The 18,396-nt window shown below is 41.1% G+C and overlaps 1 protein-coding gene and 1 long non-coding RNA gene across 12 annotated transcripts in view; one reads left to right on the plus strand and one right to left on the minus strand.

Moving 5' to 3' along the window:
• Window positions 1–18,396, minus strand: part of LOC115896334 (leucine-rich repeat-containing protein 37B-like) — a 47,853-nt gene that overhangs the window by 25,706 nt on the left and 3,751 nt on the right. For 5 of the 9 annotated variants that reach the window (XM_030926636.1, XM_030926634.1, XM_030926631.1 and 2 more), the window contains exons 2-7: window positions 16,813–16,884; window positions 13,900–13,971; window positions 11,031–11,102; window positions 10,316–10,396; window positions 7,055–7,126; window positions 6,378–6,452 (exon numbers count right to left, since the gene is read on the minus strand). In XM_030926636.1, coding sequence (XP_030782496.1) covers window positions 6,378–6,452; window positions 7,055–7,126; window positions 10,316–10,396; window positions 11,031–11,102; window positions 13,900–13,971; window positions 16,813–16,884 — 444 coding nt within the window. Of the gene's footprint in view, window positions 1–295; window positions 753–1,018; window positions 1,128–6,377; window positions 6,453–7,054; window positions 7,127–10,315; window positions 10,397–11,030; window positions 11,103–13,899; window positions 13,972–16,752; window positions 16,885–18,396 lie in introns of those variants that run through there. The other 4 variants (XM_030926637.1, XM_030926638.1, XM_030926633.1 and 1 more) reach the window with 4 other exon arrangements.
• Window positions 2,450–17,530, plus strand: LOC115896336. Of its 3 annotated transcripts, XR_004056224.1 has the most exons (5): window positions 2,450–4,483; window positions 5,635–5,780; window positions 8,595–8,701; window positions 12,182–12,374; window positions 17,013–17,530. It is a non-coding gene; the product is annotated as an uncharacterized LOC115896336 (long non-coding RNA). The 3 variants fall into 3 exon arrangements; XR_004056225.1 differs by lacking the exon at window positions 12,182–12,374 and having other exon boundaries at window positions 2,450–4,269; XR_004056223.1 differs by lacking the exons at window positions 5,635–5,780; window positions 8,595–8,701; window positions 12,182–12,374 and having other exon boundaries at window positions 2,450–4,269.

Genomic DNA, 18,396 nt, shown 5'->3' on the forward strand with positions numbered 1-18,396 from the left:
AGGAGGATGCCTTGAGCCCAGGAGTTTGAGGCTGCAGTGAGCTATGATTCTGCCATTGTACTCCAGCTTGGGAGACAGAAACAGACCTTGTCACAAATATACATTTTTTTCTTTGCTTTCTTCTTCTTCTTTTTTTTTTTTTTTAAAAGACAGGGTCTCACTCTTTCACCCTGTCACCCCCCAGGTTGGGGTGTAACGGCTCAACCTCAGCTCACTGCAACCTCCCAGGTTCAAGTGATACTCCCAACTCAGCCTACCAAGTAGATAGGACTACAGGTGCACACCACCACGCCTGGCTAATTTTTGTGTATTTTTTGTAGAGATGGGGGTTTTGTCAGGTTGCCCGAACTCCTGGGCTCAAGCGATCCACCCAGCTCAGCCTCCCAAAGTGCTGGGATTACAGGTGTGAGTCATTGCGCCCGGCCAGTCTTTTCCTTTTACTGTGTCCGTGGTTCAACAGTTTCCTTTTTTCCTCGTTCTCTATGGACTTTCTACTTCATTTGGACTCTGCTTAGATTGGCCTAGTTTTCTCTTTAGTCAAATATTCAGGAAGCAATTTATTAAAATTAAAAATGATCTAACAAGCTTTATTTTTATTATTGTTAAAAATCCTCATTTTGAAGAACACAACCACAAAGTAAAGAATGTTATCACTGATTTAACCAGCAAAAAAAACAATATTTAATAATAACATTTAAAAAACATGGCTCCAGGCCATCTGGATGCCTTAACTTGGGCTCAGCGTTCTAACACTGATGAGGCTTCTTTTTTTTTTTTTTTTTTTTTTTTTTTTTTCTGAGACGGAGTCTTGCTCTGTCGCCCGGGCTGGAGTGCAGTGGCCGGATCTCAGCTCACTGCAAGCTCCGCCTCCCGGGTTTATGCCATTCTCCTGCCTCAGCCTCCGGAGTAGCTGGGACTACAGGCGCCCGCCACCTCGCCCGGCTATTTTTTTGTATTTTTAGTAGAGACGGGGTTTCACCGTGTTAGCCAGGATGGTCTCGATCTCCTGACCTCGTGATCCGCCCGTCTCGGCCTCCCAAAGTGCTGGGATTACAGGCTTGAGCCACCGCGCCCGGCCCTGATGAGGCTTCTTTAGCTTCCTTTAATGCTCGTCTGTGGGATTTAATCTGTTTTGGAAGAAAACACAATTGAGATTTTCCATCACAACAACCACTATCTCCAAATCTGTATTCATTCCTTTTATTCATTTTAAGTCTCATCTACCTGATAAGTTGTTTGAAGACAGGAATTGTATGCTGTTCAACAGAGCTTTGATTCTTCCACAGTTCAGTCATCCTTGCTATCCTGCGGGGGACTGGTTCTAGGATACTGCCCCCCGACCATGCCAGAATCGGTGGATGCTCAATCCCTTATAATGGTGCAGTATTTGCATATAACCAACACACATCCCCCCAAATACTTTATTTACTTACTTGGAGACAGGATCGTCCTGTCACTTAGGCTGGAGTGCAGTGTCACAATCACAGCTCACTGCAGCCTCAACCTCCTGAGCTCCAATGATTCTCCCACCTCAGTCACCTGAGTAGCTGGGACTACAGGTGCATACCACCACACCTGGCTATTTTTTTTATTTTTATTGAAGACAAGGTCTCACTATGCTGCCCAGGTTGGCCTCCCAAAGTGTTGGGACTACAAGTGTCAGTCACCATGCCTGGCCCCATGTACTTTAGGTCATCACTAATAAAATGTATAGATATTGTACAATGGCAGCAGTTGTTATACTGTACTTTCTATTTGTATTTTTATTGTTTCTTCTTTCAAATATTCACCTCATCCAGTTGAAACTGAAGATGTGGATCTGCTGATGAAGAGGACTAACTGTATCTAACTTAGGGTCTTGCATGCAGCTGACACTTAATGCATTTTATTGACTGTTTTAGCTAACATTCAATGGACAATTTCTAATAAAAAACTCTTAAAAGTATGAAAAAAAAGGAAACCTGCTCTAAAGTGGCAGGAAAACCACCCTGGGCAACATAGCGAGACCTTGTGTCTACAAAAAAAGTTTTAAAATTTCACTGCCTGCCTGTAGTCCCAGCCACTCTGGAAGCTGAGGCAGGAGGATCCCCTAAGCCCAGGATTTGAGGTTACAGTGAGCTAGATCACACCACTGCTCTCCAGCCTGGGTGACAACAAGGCCCTGAGAAAGAAAAAAAAAGGAAAGGAAGAAAAGGATGTAAGTATTGAAAAGGAAGAGACAGGCCGGGCACGGTGGCTCAAGCCTGTAATCCCAGCACTTTGGGAGGCCGAGACGGGCGGATCACGAGGTCAGGAGATCGAGACCATCCTGGCTAATACGGTGAAATCCTGTCTCTACTAAAAAATACAAAAAAAAAAAAAAAAAAAAAACTAGCCGGGCGAGGTGGCGGGCGCCTGTAGTCCCAGCTACTCGGGAGGCTGAGGCAGGAGAATGGCGTAAACCCAGGAGGCGGAGCTTGCAGTGAGCTGAGATCCGGCCACTGCACTCCAGCCTGGGCGACAGAGCGAAAAGAAAAGGAAGAGACAAAACTATCATTATTTGCATATGAAAATGATAAATGTTAGACAGTCAAAGAAGCCTAAGAGAATCAGCTAAGATTTTAGTGGAAGCAATATGAGGATTCAGTACGGTGGCTAGAAACAAAATCAAGAGAGCAGCACACAAAAGTCAAATACTTGTCAGATGTACCACCAATAACTAATTAGAAAATGGAAGTAAGTCCCATTTACAATGGCAATACAAATGTATGAAGTATTTAGGAAGAAAAATACAAAGATCTGTTATGTAACAAAAGACGTGTAAGATCTGTATGATGGAAACCCTAAAACTCTTCTGAAAGACATTAACAAGAAATGAATAAATGACATGAAATACCACGTTCCCAGAATGTTGTACAGATGTCAATTCTCAAATTAATCTACAAATTTAAGGTAATCCTATTCAAATCCCAAGATAGTTTTTGGTGGTAGCTATTTTTAAGACAGGGTCTCGCTCTGTTGTCCAGGCTAGAGTGCGGTGGTATGACCACAGCTCACTTCATCCTCAACCTCCCAGGCTCAAACAATCCTCCCACTTCAGCCTCTGAAGTCTCTCATATGGTGTCCAAGAAATGGGGACAAATCTCACAAAGGGACTAGGCTCAGGAGGGCTGGAATATTCAGGGAAGGTGTTTTTTTTGTTTTGTTTTGTTTTTGTTTTTGGAGGCAGAGTCTCGCTTTGTCACCAAAGCTCGAGTGCAGTGGCCCGATCTTGGCTCCCTGCATGCTCTGCCTCCCAGGTTCACGCCATTCTCCTGCCTCAGCCTCACGAGTAGCTGGGACTACATGCGCCTGCCACCACGCACAGCTAATTTTTTGTATTTTTAGTAGAGACAGGGTTTCACTGTGTTAGCCAGGATGGTCTCGATCTCCTGACCTCATGATCCGCCGCCTCAGCCTCTGAAAGTGCTGGGATTACAAGCGTGAGCCACCGCGCCTGGCCTATTCAGGGAAGGTTTCAAGCAGAAAGATGAACTTGAGTTGGCTTTGGAGAGATTCATGGGACTCCCACAGGCAGAGTGAAATAAGGGCATTTTAGATGGACAAATGCACAGACAAGAGCAGAAATGCGGATGGTGTGACTGGGGTATGGTGAGGGGCTGATCTGGCTGGAATGGAGGGCTGCCACAATAATGGAAATGGTAAATGAGGCAAATAAGGTTGGATTGGGAGCATGGCGTCAAGGTTGCCAGCTTATTAAATCACTCTTCCAATATGCTAGCAGTGGCCTCTTGGGAAAAGTAATACATCATGTAATCGAACAAAAGGCAAACAGAGGCAAGCTCCAGGAATGGGCACTGTGAACAGGACTCGCCCCAGAGTAGCCAGATGTAGGCTTTAGACATGTTAATGCAGGTTGAGCATCTCTGAGCCGAGGGGGAATGTCTCACATGGTGTCCAAGAAATGGTGACACATCTCACAGAGGGCCGAGGCTCAGGAGGGCTGGAGTATGAGACATTCCCCCTCCCCTGTGAACTTAAAAATGTGGCCAACAATTTTTTTTTTAAATGGCTACTCTGTAGTGCTTTAACTGGACCTATTTAGACAATGCCTTACACACTGGAAAAGGATGATACTGTGTGAATCTAATAAGTCTACAAGACAATAGTTCTCTCTATTGGCTGTCTCCTTCCTCTCCAGGGTGATGACAACTTCGTGAGGGTGATTATACGTCTCTCATCATTTCAGCAACAAGGAAATAAATTAGTGGCAGAGTAAGGGGTGACTTGGTGAGTACATCTAATTGTTGACATCGTTTTACGTGGGAGAAATTTTGCTATTACATCAACTTCTTAAAATAGTCTAGTGGGATTAACTTGGTTTCATTTCACAGAGACCTCCTGGAAATGAGGATCCTTTAAAATCCTGGAATATATACTGCAGTAAAAGAACAAAGTATACCTCAGCCTTAAAGGACTGAAAAAGAATGTCAAGTAGCAGCAGGTGGGGAAGTGGCTTTGGTTTTCAGTTTGTGAGCTCTGAATCCACAAAAAGACAGGACTGCATTCTGAAAACCTGAATTACTTGTCCTTACCTCAATGAGACAAAAAATTATAACCACAATTGTTAGTATTACAGTCACAGATACTGCCAAGATGATTTTGTAGTCAAAAGCATATCCTGGAAAGTCTTTCATGAGCCAAATCCCAGCTCTTTGGGAGACCAAGGCGGGTGGATCAAGTGAGGCCAGGAGTTTGAGACCAGCCTGGCCAACAAGAAACCCCATCTCCACTAAAAATACAAAAATTAGCTGGGTGTGGTGGTGCGAGGCTATAATCCCAGTTACTCAGGAGGCCGAGGGAGGAGAATCGTTTGAACCTGGGAGGCAGAAGTTGCGGTGAGCTGAGTGAAGGGGTGGCCTGCCCCTCCACACTTGTGGGTATTTCTCGTTAGGTGGAAACGAAAGACTTGAGAAAAGGAATAAAACACAGAGACAAAGTGTAGAGAAAGAAAAGCGGGGCCCAGGGGACCGGCGCTCAGCTAAAAGAGGACCCACGCCGGCACCGGCCTCTGAGTTCCCTTAGTATTTATTGATAATTATCTTTACCATCAAAAAGATAAGGGAGTGGCTGGACAACAGGATCCTTGTAGGGAGGAAATCAGCAGTAAGACATATGCACAAAAAATCCTTGTAACATGAGTAAGTTTAAAGGAAAATGCTGTGCCTTGAGATGTATATGTGACATCTCCATAAACCTTTTAGCAGTATTGCTCCAGCAAGTCCCACCTTATTCCTAAAGGCGGTTTCTCCTCACTCAGTAAACAAGGCACACAATGGGTACTACCCGGAGATGTTCCATTGCCCAGGGAGGGGCAGGAGACAAATGTTTTTCTCTTTCTTGAGATTTAAGAGAATGGTGATGACCTTTAACCATAAGCAGCCTTTAGGCACTTGTTTAACAAAGCACATCCTGCACAGCCCAAAATCCTTTTAAACTTAAGTCACCACAGCACATGTCTCTTGCAAGGACAAGGTTGGAGGTAAGGTCACAGATTAACAGCATCTCAAATACAGAACTAAATGGAGTCTTTTATGTCTACTTCCTTCTATATAGACATGGTAACAAGCTGATCTCGCTTTCTTTTCCCCACAGCTGAGATCTTGTTGCTGCACTCCAGCAACGAGGCTCTGTCTCAAAAAAAAAAGAAAAAGAAAAAGAAAAATCTGCTGGGTCGAGTGCGGTGGCTCACACCTGTAACTCAAGCACTTTGGGAGGCCGAGGCGGGTGGATCAATTGAGGTCAGGAGTTCGAAACCAGCCTGGCCAACATGGTGAAACCCTGTCTCTACTAAAAATACAAAAATTTGCTGGGCGTGGTGGCATGCACCTGTAAGCTAAGCTACTCGGGAGGCTGAGGCAGGAGAATCGCTTGAACCTGGGAGGCGGAGGTTGCAGTGAGCCTAGGTCATGCCGCTGCACTGCAGCCTGGGTGACAGTGAGACTCCGTCTCAAAAAAAAAAAAAAAAAAAAAAAGCGAAGTGAAAGAAGCCAAACATAAGAGGCGACACGCTATATGATTTCATTGATAAGACATTCTGGAAAAGGCAAAAGTATAGGAACAGAAATCAGATTAGTAGCTAACAGGGGCTGATGGTGAGGGGAGGGAATCGACTACAAAGGGATACAAGGGGCCTTTTTGAGGCAACAGAAATGCTTGATATTGGGAATGTAGTGGTGGTTATGTAACTATACATCTGTCAAAACTCATCAAACTGTACCCTTAAAAAGGGTGAATTACATGAAAATTATATATCAATAAACCTGACTTAAAAAAATAATAAAACAAACCTAAAGATCCAATTAAGTAAAAATAAATCTAAGAAAAAAATAACTTACAGTTTTTCCAGTTCAATAGTCATCGTGAGAATGTTCTTAAGTGTTGCAAGTGGGACTTGTGTTTTTCCCATGTCTCTGAAGAAGAAAGCAGAAACATTCATGATATGAACCCCAATAAAACATTCTGTACTTAAAAAGATAATTCAAAGACATGTGATTACTTCAATATCGGCTTCTCTATAAAACAAGTCAGCTCAACAGTTTATTTGCCACAGAATTCCAGAGACCTCTTATTAAAGAAATTTGATTTGCATCATCAAATTAATGATATTCAAGAATAGAACTCACATTATTTTTTCTTTTTTTTTTTTTTTACCATTTATCTTACTTCTCATTTCATATTGCATTCAGCCATCTTGATTATTTACTCTTCTCTTCCTTTTTAGAATAATGAACACCTATTCTTCTTTGCTTTCTTGGTTAAGTAATATTCCTCCATGTGTCTACATGTTCCAAATCTATACAGGTTCTTCAACACTGTTCTCTTGCCCTGCTGGCTGTCTTGACCATTACACATCCTTTCTTAATCCTTTTCTTTGCCAATAACTTTTTTCAATAACTCAGTTAAAATTTAAATTATGACTTTTTAGCCTAAATGCAAAATACTTAATCTTTGATGAAAAATTTAAAAAGAGCATAAATCATCTCATGACTCATGAAAGTACTATAGTACTTACAAATATTTTAATGCCGGCAATTTAAAGAGATACGGATCTTCAACAGTTGTCAGAGGATTGCGATTGAGAATTCTGAAAAATGCAATAGAATTAAAATTATCTGCATTTTCAAAGTGTGAAATTGCATAAAAAGTTTATAGTCATTTTTTGGTATGGAACTTGTAGGTAAAAAAAAAAAAACATTTTCTATTTTTACCTAATAAATCACCATTAGACTTCGTAAAGCACTATTCCTTTGGCAACTACCTAGGTCTCTAGAAGATAAAGTAGAGGAGAGAAACAGGGGAAGAAATAGAAAAAATTAAAAAAAGTGGATAGCAAAGGAAAAATATGCCACAGAACTTTTCAGGTCAAAAACCCTAGAAGTGACTATGTTGGTAGGAAGCCCTGACTCTGTAGGAAACACTATTTCTAGTGTCCTCCATAATTCAGGTTGCTTGTCCTACTTCAAGTTGCTCATTTTTGTTGTTGTTGCTGTTTTGTTTTGTTTTGTTTTTTTGAGATGGAGTTTTGCTCTGTCACCCAGGCTGGACAGCAATGGCTCCATCTTGGCTCATTGCAACCTCCACCTCCTGGGTTCAAGCGATTCTCCTGTCTCAGCCTCCTGAGTAGCTGGGATTACAGGTGCCTGCCACCACTCCCAGCTAATTTTTGTATTTTTAGTAGAGACTGGGTTGACTGGGTTTCATCATGTTGGCCAGGCTGGTCTTGAACTCCTGACCTCAGGTGATCCACTCCCTTCAGCCTACCAAAATGTTAGGATTACAGGTGTGAACCACTGTGCCTGACTGCTTGCCTTTTATCTTTGCAAAGTTTTTCAAATTCATGGTTTAATTTGCACAGTTAAGGAAAAAAATAGGACCAATTCTTTTGCTTTATAGCCAAAGAAAAAGGGATAAATCTAAGAGAAGGAAGAACGGGTCAAAACCATACTCCCATCATATACTCCCACTTGTCTTGTATGACATCACAGCCTTTGTTACATTGCATGTAATCACCTGTCTACTTGTCAGTCTCCTGGACTATCAGGCTCCTTGAGGGCAGAGACCACATCTTATTCTCATTGTCATCCCTGTGCCTGGCATGATGTCTGAAATTTACTAGGCATTTAATAAATGTTTATTGGGCCGGGCGTGGTGGCTCATGCCTGTAATCCCAGCACTTTGGGAGGCTGAGGTGGGCGGATCACCTGAGGTCAGGAGTTTGAGACCAGCCTGACCCACACGGAGAAACTCCATCTCTAGTAAAAATATAAAATTAGCCGGGTTTGGTGGTGCATGCCTGTAATCCTAGCTACTTGGGAAGGCTGAGGCAGGAGAATCGCTTGAACCTGGGAGGTTGTCGTGATCCAAGATCGCACCACTGCACTCCAGCCTGGGCAACAAGAGCAAAACTGTCTCAAAAAAAAAAAAAAAAAAAAAAAGTTTACTGAATAAACAAACGACATTTTGTTTATATGTCAATAAAATGAATAAATTCATTTCGATGAGAATTTTTATTCCAAAATGCTGCAATCTATTTTCTTTTTAATTCTTTTCAGTGAACAAGAAAAAGAAAAGAAATAGGAAGAAATAAAAGAAAATCAGCCTTTACATTAACCCAAGAATCATCACTTTTGCAGAAATTATAAAAATAATAATAATTACAGTGAGTATCTATTGGGCTGCTAGGTGTTTGTGATCGGCATTTCACATTTAATCCTCACAACAACCTTCTGTGCTAGATATTATTGCCCTATTTTATAAATGAGGAAACTGAGGTTACACAACTTGTCCTAGGTCACCAAGCTATTAAGAAGCTAAACTGCTGGGTGCGGTGGCTCACGCCTGTAATCCTAGCACTTTAGGAGGCTGAGGCAGGCAGATCACCTGAGGTCGGGAGTTCAAGACCAGCCTGACCAACATAGAGAAACCCCATCTCTACTAAAAATACAAAATTAGCCGAGTGTGGTGGCGCATGCCTGTAATCCCAGCTACTAGGAGACTGAGGCAGGGGAATCGCTTGAACCTGGGAGGTGGAGGTTGCGGTGAGCCAAGATCGTGCCATTGCACTACAGCCTGGGAAATAAGAACAAAACTCCATCCCCCCCACAAAAAAAAAAAAGAAAAGAAAAGAAAAGAAAGAAAGGAGAAGCAAAGCTGTAATCTGAACTCATGTGCTTAATCTATAGGAAGAAAAAGGGTTTACTTTAACCTTACGGGTTTTTACATTTTTCTTTTCTTTCTTTCTCTTTCTTTCTTCATTTCCCTCCCTCCCTTCCTTCTTTTGAGTCAACATTTCCATTTATTGGCCTGGCATGGTGGCTCATGCCTGTAATCCCAGCACTTTGGGAGGCCGAGGAGGGCGGATCATCTGAGGTCAGGAGTTCCAGACCAGCCTGACCAACGTGGTAAAACCCCATCTCTGTCAGAGTCTCGCTCTACCACCCAGGCTTGAGTGCCATGGCATGACCTCAGCTCACTGCAACCTCCGCCTCCCGGGTTCAAGCGATTCTCCTGCCTCAGCCCCTTGAGCAGCTGGGATTACAGGCACCTGCCACCATGCCCAGCTAATTTTTGTATTTTTAGTAGAGACGGGGTTTCACCACGTTGGTCAGGCTGGTCTCAAACTCCTGACCTCAGGTGATCCACCAACCTTGGTCTCCCAAAGTGCTGGGATTACAGGCATGAGCCACCACCACGCCCAGCCTTCATTTATTTTTTGTAACTTCTATTTTAGGTTTAGGGGTACATGTGCAGGTTTCTAATACAGGTAAATTGCATGTCACAGGGGTCTGGTGTACAGATCATTTTGTCACCCAGGTAATAAGCATAGTACACAATAGGTAGCTTTTTGATTCTCACCCTCCTCCCACCTGCCACGGGAACAACAGCTCCCCGGTACCTGTTGTTCCTTTCTCTGTCCATATGTACTCAATGTATAGCTCCCACTTATAAGTGAGAACATGTGGCTCCCAAAGTGCTGGGATTACAGGCCTGAGCCACCCCACCCAGCAACAAGGCTAATTTGAGGGTCACTTGTTTGATGCCTTTTCTTGCCCATGCCAAAGGTCAGAACTAGCACAAGCAGAGCAGGTCATATATAAGCTATGTACGTCTCTTGGCCTCTTTGTACCTTAGTTTCCCCATTTGAGAAAAATGAATGGATCTTAAGACATACTTTTCAGAGTTCATAATGGGATTATACCCAGCTAACCAATAATTGTATGTATTTTTATACATAAAAAGTTGTTTACATGTATTCATCTTCTATTTCACTTACAACTTGTGTAAAAACTGCATTCCGTGCCAGGCCTGAAATGTTCCAAAGCTCAGTTCTGCGAGTAAATTGCAACGAAGATTTCTACAAAAGAAGACACAAGCCAAAAGAAAAAAAACTATTTTAGAACATTTATCATTTGCTGTGATTCTAATTTATATAGGATGGAACATAACCCTAATCCTTTCTCTATGCACTAAGGAAATCTCACTGTGGAAGATACTGGCTTATGATTTATACCTTACCATTGCACATGTGGTGCATTAGCTGCAAAACAGTGAATGCTCAGTAAATACCTGTGTGAAGTGATCTTTATTTCTCTAGAACAGGATTTCACAACTTCAGTGCCATCGACATTTTGGACTCTATAACTGTTTGCTGTGGGCATTTGTCTTGTACCTTGGAGGATGTTTAGCAGCATCCCTGGCCTCTGCCCACTAGATGCCAGGAGCACACTCACAGTTTTGTCAACCAAAACTGTATCCAGACATTACCAAATGTCACCTGAGTACAAAATCACACCAGTTGAGAACCACTGCTCTCTCATGATTCACTATGATCTTTGTAATTCTCACACTAATCTTTGCTAGAGACAAAAAGGATTTGCTATATAATTTTAGTAGCTTCCTACTGATAAAATTTTAATCATATTTCAAAGAGGTTTATAATTACATTTTATAAAAATTCCAAATGTAATCAAGTGATATTTGTAACTTACAGATATTGCAAAAATGGTAGTGGTTCAAATGTATGTCTTTCAACAAACTGTACTTGATTGCAGGATAAATCTCTAGGAAAAAGTAAAAGAAAAATATTGCCCTCGATTAGTTATTAGAGATTGATTAGTATGAATAATAGCAAGAGTTTAGAATAATATTGAATACACATTTTTCATCTCAACTCTAAATGTCTTGACTTGTGTTTGAACTTTCCAGAGCCCCTAACCCTGCCCATACCTCTCCTAGAGTCTCACCTTCATGGTTTTTATAAATAGAATATACATCTTAATAGACTTTGGAATTAATTTTTCCTGAGAGCAGCAGACTTGATTAGATGCCCTTTTGTAGTCTCATCAAATCCAAGATTATGAGCTCAAAGTTTTTATATATAGTTTCTAATAGTAAAAAAAAAGTCTCACTTTTTTTTTTTTTTTTTTTTTTTTGAGACGGAGTCTCGCTCTGTCACCTGGGCTGGAGTGCGGTGGTGGGATCTCAGCTCACTGCAAGCTCTGCCTCCCAGGTTTACACCATTCTCCTGCCTCAGCCTCCTGAGTAGCTGGGACTACAGGCGCCCGCCACCTCGCCCGGCTAGTTTTTTGTATTTTTAGTAGAGATGGGGTTTCACCATGTTAGCCAGGATGGTCTCGATCTCCTGACCTCGTGATCCACCCGTCTCGGCCTCCCAAAGTGCTAGGATTACAGGCTTGAGCCACCGCACCCGGCCATAGTCTCACATTTATACACCTTCCTAGTTTAGGTCTGTTTTCCTAAGCCAGCTCAATATCAGAAGAAATAAAACACATCCTTTCACATCATTTGAAAGGAAGTTACCCCTTTAACACATAACTTTTAACTAATTCAAAGCATACTCATAGAATCAATTTCTATCATATTAATAGAAACTTATTTTTGGTTTTATATTGCATTAATACTTCATGAAAGCAATTTCTTCAGTTATACAGTGATGGGGCTTGTCCCTCCCTCTTTACCTGGATGGTGTAACGCTGTCTGGCTGATGTCTCCATCTCTAGTCTCTTCCTTCCTAAACTATCCTGCACACAGTCATCAGATAAACTCTCCAGAAGTGGTTTGCAAAGACCACCATTTCCTGGGAAATTATTGAAGATGCAAATTCTTGGTCCCACTCTAGACCAACTGAATCAGTAACCACGAGGGCGGAGTCCGGAACTGAGTTCTAACGCGCCCTCTCAGTGATTGTGATGCAGATCTATCTACAGCACTGCTGCAGTAACACGGTTCCCCACGATGGCTCCTCAGCTGGGCATTCAAAGCCCTAGAAGATCTGGTTCCAATGTCCTACTCTCCCTCCTTGTACTCTACAGGTACTCATGGCATTCCTCGAATACTTTCCTGTGATTTGCCCTTCTCCCATTTTCCTTTTGCAAGTTTAGAATATTTTCCCTAAGATGTCTGTCTGATGTTACACAATGGCCCTTCAAAGTCCTATTCAAACGGCATTGTTTAGTAACATCCTCCTGGGTTCAGATTGAAGGCATTTTCCCCTTTTCTATGCTCCAGAAACAATGTATCCCTCCTCATGCCCACATCCATTTCTTCTTTTTAATGTAGTTATTTTTTATACCATTTCTTCTGAGCATAAACTTCTTGCAAGCATGGACTAGGTTTTGCTCATCTGCATTGCCCACCATGTTTAAAACTGACACATGGAAATAAAGCAAATTCAAATATTTGTAAAATAAATGAATAGCTGGGGGAGTAGGAGGAAAATGACTATCTTAAAGGAAATGTAGTTTTATTACTTCACAGCCACTGTAGCACTTTGGCATCCACTTGAGGGTCTTTATATCCACTTGCCTTGATTCCTCTACATTTGAAAGAATGTTTGCAAAACAGCATCACTAATGAGCTTAATAAGGATTAACGACATACACACCTCTTTGGACAAAGGATAAGAATCAAGCTTCCATAGCAATGAACATAGTATCTTCTTGTCTCTAAACAGACAGAAATACTATGCAGGTATCCCTTTCTTGGTAACAGGGCTGGGGAGACAGTTATTTTGTAATTGGTGAAGAGTTAGGGGTATTTCTGGTATGCTTCTTAGTGTAAACATTTCTAGCTCTACCACTTAACCATCATTTTAAACATCTGTTTTCATATAACAATTCTTGAAATGAAATCCTTAATACTAGTCTATTCTGTTGGTAGCTTAATATTCTTGATCTATTATTTATATTCAGCTGATTTTTAATATTTAATGTTATTTTAATTCATATTAAATTACCAAAAATTTCTGGATTAATGATGTTCAGATGAATGTAGGTGGTCTGTATTTTCTTCTCCTTTAGGTAACAATCTGAAGTTAACTTTAATTCCTTTCATCCTACTCAACTAATTTTTTCAAATCTTTTTTTGTGAAAGTCAGACAGTAAATATTTTAGGCTTTGTGGGCCACATATGATCTCTCACATATTTCTCTTTCTTTTCTTTTACTTTCACAGTCCTTTAAAAATGCAGAAACCATTCTTAACTTAATGGGCTATTTAAAAATAGACCATAGATTAGATTTGATCTATTGGTTGTAGACTGAATAGAAGAAGATGGTGTGTGAACCCTTATAAAACAAGGTTCATATGAGTGTCAGTCACTGCTCAGATCTTCTTATCATGTGAAACTTTTTTCTGTCTGCATTTTGTCTATATAACTTAAAAACTGCACATGCACAGGACATAGCTAATGCTAGAGATAGGCTGAGACCCTATACAAACCTACAGAATTGCAGAATTTTATTGCTGGAAGAAATCTTAGAGATTATCTAATTTGAACCCTGTATTCATTTTACGGATAATATGACTAAAAACTTATAAATGTGATTAACTAACTTACAAATACTGGAGGGATAGCAGGCCTTCAAATGAATCCTTATGTAATTCAGTCAAATAATTCTCACTGAGAATTCTGGAAAATGAAAAAGTCATTTCTAGATTAAAATGCAAAGTACAACTATTTGCCACACAGGACTATGTCCTGCATGTGGGGGAAAGCTGGGTCATGGTCATTTCAAGACGGTGGTATCTGCTCTGCTTTCATTCAAACCTTTCCTTACATTTTCCTTGTTGTGTCCATCTCTGTCCACCACTACACACACACACACACACACACACACACACACACACAGGAAAGCGCACACACACACAAGTGCACACACACACACACAGGAAAGCGCACACACACACAAGCACACCCCTACCCACTCTTCCCACCAAACTGCCTCCTCTCTAGATCCCAAAGTCCCTGTTAGAATCCACCTCTGGGTGGCACCAAGATCAGCAGAACTTCCATTTCCTCCTCTTTTCCCAAACCTTATTATGAAAGCCCCACATGGAACCATGTCAGGGCTGCAAGTGAAGCCATTCAACCTTTTCCCCCTATCAAAAAAAATGTGAGAACGACAATGTGCATACAGTGCACAGGACATCAATGTTCTTTGTATTTTATTTAATTTAATTTCTGAGACAGGGTCTCATTCTGTTCCTAGACTGGTGTCAAACTCCTGGCTCAAGTGATCCTCCTGTCTCTGCCTCCCAAAGTGTTGCGATTGCAGACATGAGCCACCTCACCTGGCCAAATATTCAGTTTAATAATTAAAAAGGACATAGCCATATTGTTACAAAAGAACACTGCTAGCATCCCAGAAGCCCCAGTGTGCCCCTTTCCAATCAAATCCCTCTCTCTAAGCCAAATTAGGTAACAACTATCCTGACTTTTGTAATAATTGTCTTGCTTTTAAAATGTAGCTCTGGCCTGGCATGGTGGCTCATACCTGTAATCCCAGCACTTTGGGAAGCCAAGGCAGGTGAATCACCTGAGGTCATGAGTTCAAGACCAGCCTGGTCAACATGGTGAAACCCTGTCTCTACTAAAAATATAAAAATTAGCTGGGCACGGTGGCGGGCACCTGTAATTCCAGCTACCTGGGAGGCTGAGGCAGGAGAACTGATTGAACCCAGGAGGTGGAGGTGGTGGAGGTTGCAATGAGCCAAGATCGTACCACTGCATTCCAGCCTGGGCGACAAGAACAAAATTAGGTCTCAAAAAATAAATAAAGCAATTCTCCTGCCTCAGCTTCCCAAGCAGCTGGGATTACAGGCACCCACCACCACACCTGCCTAATTTTTGCATTTTTAGTAGAGACGGGGTTTCACCATATTGGCCAGGCTGGTCTCAAACTCCTGACCTCAGGTGATCCACCCGCCTAGACCTCCCAAGGTGCTGGGATTACAGGCGTGAGCCACCGCACCTAGCATGTGTTTTATTTTTAATTTAGAACTCATGTATAGCTTGTCTATATAAGTTGAACTGGTAATGTGACACACAAACTGTTGTGAAAAATGCCAGTTACTTCGAATGTAAGCATTTTTTCCAAAATCATTTGTGTCTACATCAATTCCTTCTATAAATCAGTAAGAAAAGGATGAAACAATTCAACAGGAAAAAGAACAAAGGATAGAAAACTCAGAGAAGAAACACAAATGTTCCATAAACATATAATGATATTTAATTAAATTCATGAGTAATCAGAAAAATTCAAATTTAGGTGGAATCCCTTTTATTCATCCATAACATCAACAAAAGTTGGAGAATACCCAGCGGTGAAAAGGTGTGGGGGAAATGAATGATGTCATCTCCCCACACCTTTTCACGGCTGGGTATTTTCCAACTTACAGTAAGTTGGCACAACATTTTTGAGGGCAATTAAAATTTTATATCTACATAGTCTTCACTTCAACAATTCCATTTCTAGATATCTATGCTACAGGAATACTTGCCCATGTTCACAAAGAAGCATGTACAGGGATTTCACTGCAGCAATGCAGGTAACAAGAAAACTAAGCATAATCTAAATACTCATCCATTGGGGAATTATTAAATAAACTATGATGCATCCAGACTATGGATGATGCAGGAGTTTAAATGAATGGGGTGACCGTCTGAGTACTGGGAAGGAAAGAATCTAAGACATATCATGAAGTGAAAGAATCAAATTCCAAGATGTTACCATTTATGTAAAGAAAAAAGATTTTTCAAACAACACAACAAATCCTATTTTGCTTTATGTAAATATGTATGTAGGCAAATGGGAAAAACTCTGGAAGGATGTATACTAAATGCAGAGAAGCATTACCTCAGGGATGAGGGAGTAGGGCACAAGGAGGGTTTTCGTTATAACTGCTATTGCATTTTTATACATTAAAAATAGAATCGGGCTGGGGGTAGTGGCTCATGCCTGTAATATGAGGATGTTAGGAGGCCAAGATGAGAGGAGAACTTGAGCTCAGGAGTGCAAGACCAGCCTAAGCAGGATGGGAAGACCCTGTCTCTACAAAAAATACAAAATTGGGTGGGTGTGGTGGCATGCACCTGTGGTCCCAGCTACTTGGGAGGCTGAGGTGGAAGGATCGCTTGAGGCTGGGAGGTGAAGGCTGCAATGAAATGTAACTGTGCCACTGCACTCCAGCCTGGGGGACAAAGTAATATCCTGACTCTGAAAAAAAAAAGAGGAAAAAAGAGAATATAACCATGTAATATTTGTATGATAAATAAATTTAAGTTGCCTCTTAAAGAGAGCCTACCAAATTTAATTTTAAAATAACCATAGGATTGCAATCAACAGAGGCTGATTTGGGGAATGGAGGGGAAATATCTTTTTTCAGAGGTATTGACCTCAAAATTCTGGACTGAGAAGGATCTTACAATGCAGTTAGTTTTCTGTCATATTCAGAGAGAATATACACTCACAGTTTCTCGGTCCAACTGTATGCTTTCCATACATTTCCATCAATGTGAAAAATATAGTTTCCGTGGAAATCTCTGTGAAGAAACACAGTTTATATCCTTGAATAGGTAGGACAAGAATGAACAGGATAAGTAAAAGAATCGTGGCAACCTTGTCGGGGATATTCCGTTACAGAAAATAACACCTGCTTTCTCATTTCCAGAGCTATCAGCTTCCCAGTTTGCGCAATTCATCAAGAAACAATGTGGGGCCACTGGCACAAATGATGAGGCATCTCCCGGAAGCTTAACTTCCTATCCATCCCATCTCTTGGACAGACGATGCCAGTTATTACTTTGAATGTAAGTATTTTATCAAAAAGCACTTATGTGTCTAAACAAACTCCTACAAATCAACACAAAAATGGTAAATAATTCAACAGAAAAATAGGCAAAAGCTTATCACTATCAATAAATAAGCAGAAAGAAACCCTACGCCAGGTAGCACCAAAGCTTTGCCCTCTGTTGAAACATCCTAGGCTTTTTCTTTCCACTCTTATTACAACCGATCTGATTTGGCCCCTTCACACTTTACTCCTACGTTTTGCAAGACCTTTCTAAGTTGTCTCCCTGAAATAAGCTTTTCCTTTTGGGCGCTCTACATAGGGATTCTAAAATAATCCTTTGCATGTCTACACTTGAACATAAAGCAAAAAACAAAATAAAATAATTCTCCTGTTTTAGTAATTTAACCTCTCTTGCTTGGAAACTTTCAATGGCTTTCCACACCTCACTGTAACTTTCAAACTCCTGCAGCTGATAGTCAAAGTTTTACATAATCATATCTGCATTGCTCCCTCACCTAATTCTTTGCAGCCAGATTGGTCTACTAAATTCCAACCATACCTGTAGCCATGCCTTTGCCTAGACTGTACTCCCATTTTTTTTCTATTTAACAAATTATAGCTAGTCTTTAAGACCCAAGTAAAGTTTTAGCTTATCCATATAGCTTTCCTTGATCTCCACACCTCAAGGATCATAGATTCTGGTAAATTCTAGCACCGACAGTATGCATTTTCTTTTAGTGATTAATTATATATACCTCCCTTTTTATGCCTATTCTATTTCTTCCCTCCTATCATTTTCATGTTCTGGAGACAGTAGCATACTTGACCCTGGGTTTGACACAAAACGAGTGCTACGTATCGAAAGCCAGGGACAACGATGAGTTGTGGACATAACTAAAGGACTGAGTAATCATGTTAACAGCCAACACTCCTACATATGCTAGGTACTGATGAAGTGTTTCATATATTCACTCACCTAAATTTCACAACAATCCAATGAAATGGAAACTAGCATAACCCCCAGTTGAAAGGTGAGGAAACTCAGTCACAGAGCAGAATAACTTGCTCTGGGTCACCAACCTAATAAACAGACCTGGGTTCAACCCCAGGTAGTCTGGCTCCGGAATCAACTCTTAACCACTTAGAGCCTCATCACAGATGGGGAGAGGGACAGGCTGCTGTAAAGAGGGTGAAGCAAAAATGGGAGGAGAGCAGCGGTTCAGCAATGATGTGATGGGGCTAAATAAAATGGATGAGAAAA

The sequence above is a fragment of the Rhinopithecus roxellana genome, chromosome 3 (genome assembly GCF_007565055.1).
Source record: "Rhinopithecus roxellana isolate Shanxi Qingling chromosome 3, ASM756505v1, whole genome shotgun sequence".
In the NCBI taxonomy this organism is placed as follows: Eukaryota; Metazoa; Chordata; class Mammalia; order Primates; family Cercopithecidae; genus Rhinopithecus; species Rhinopithecus roxellana.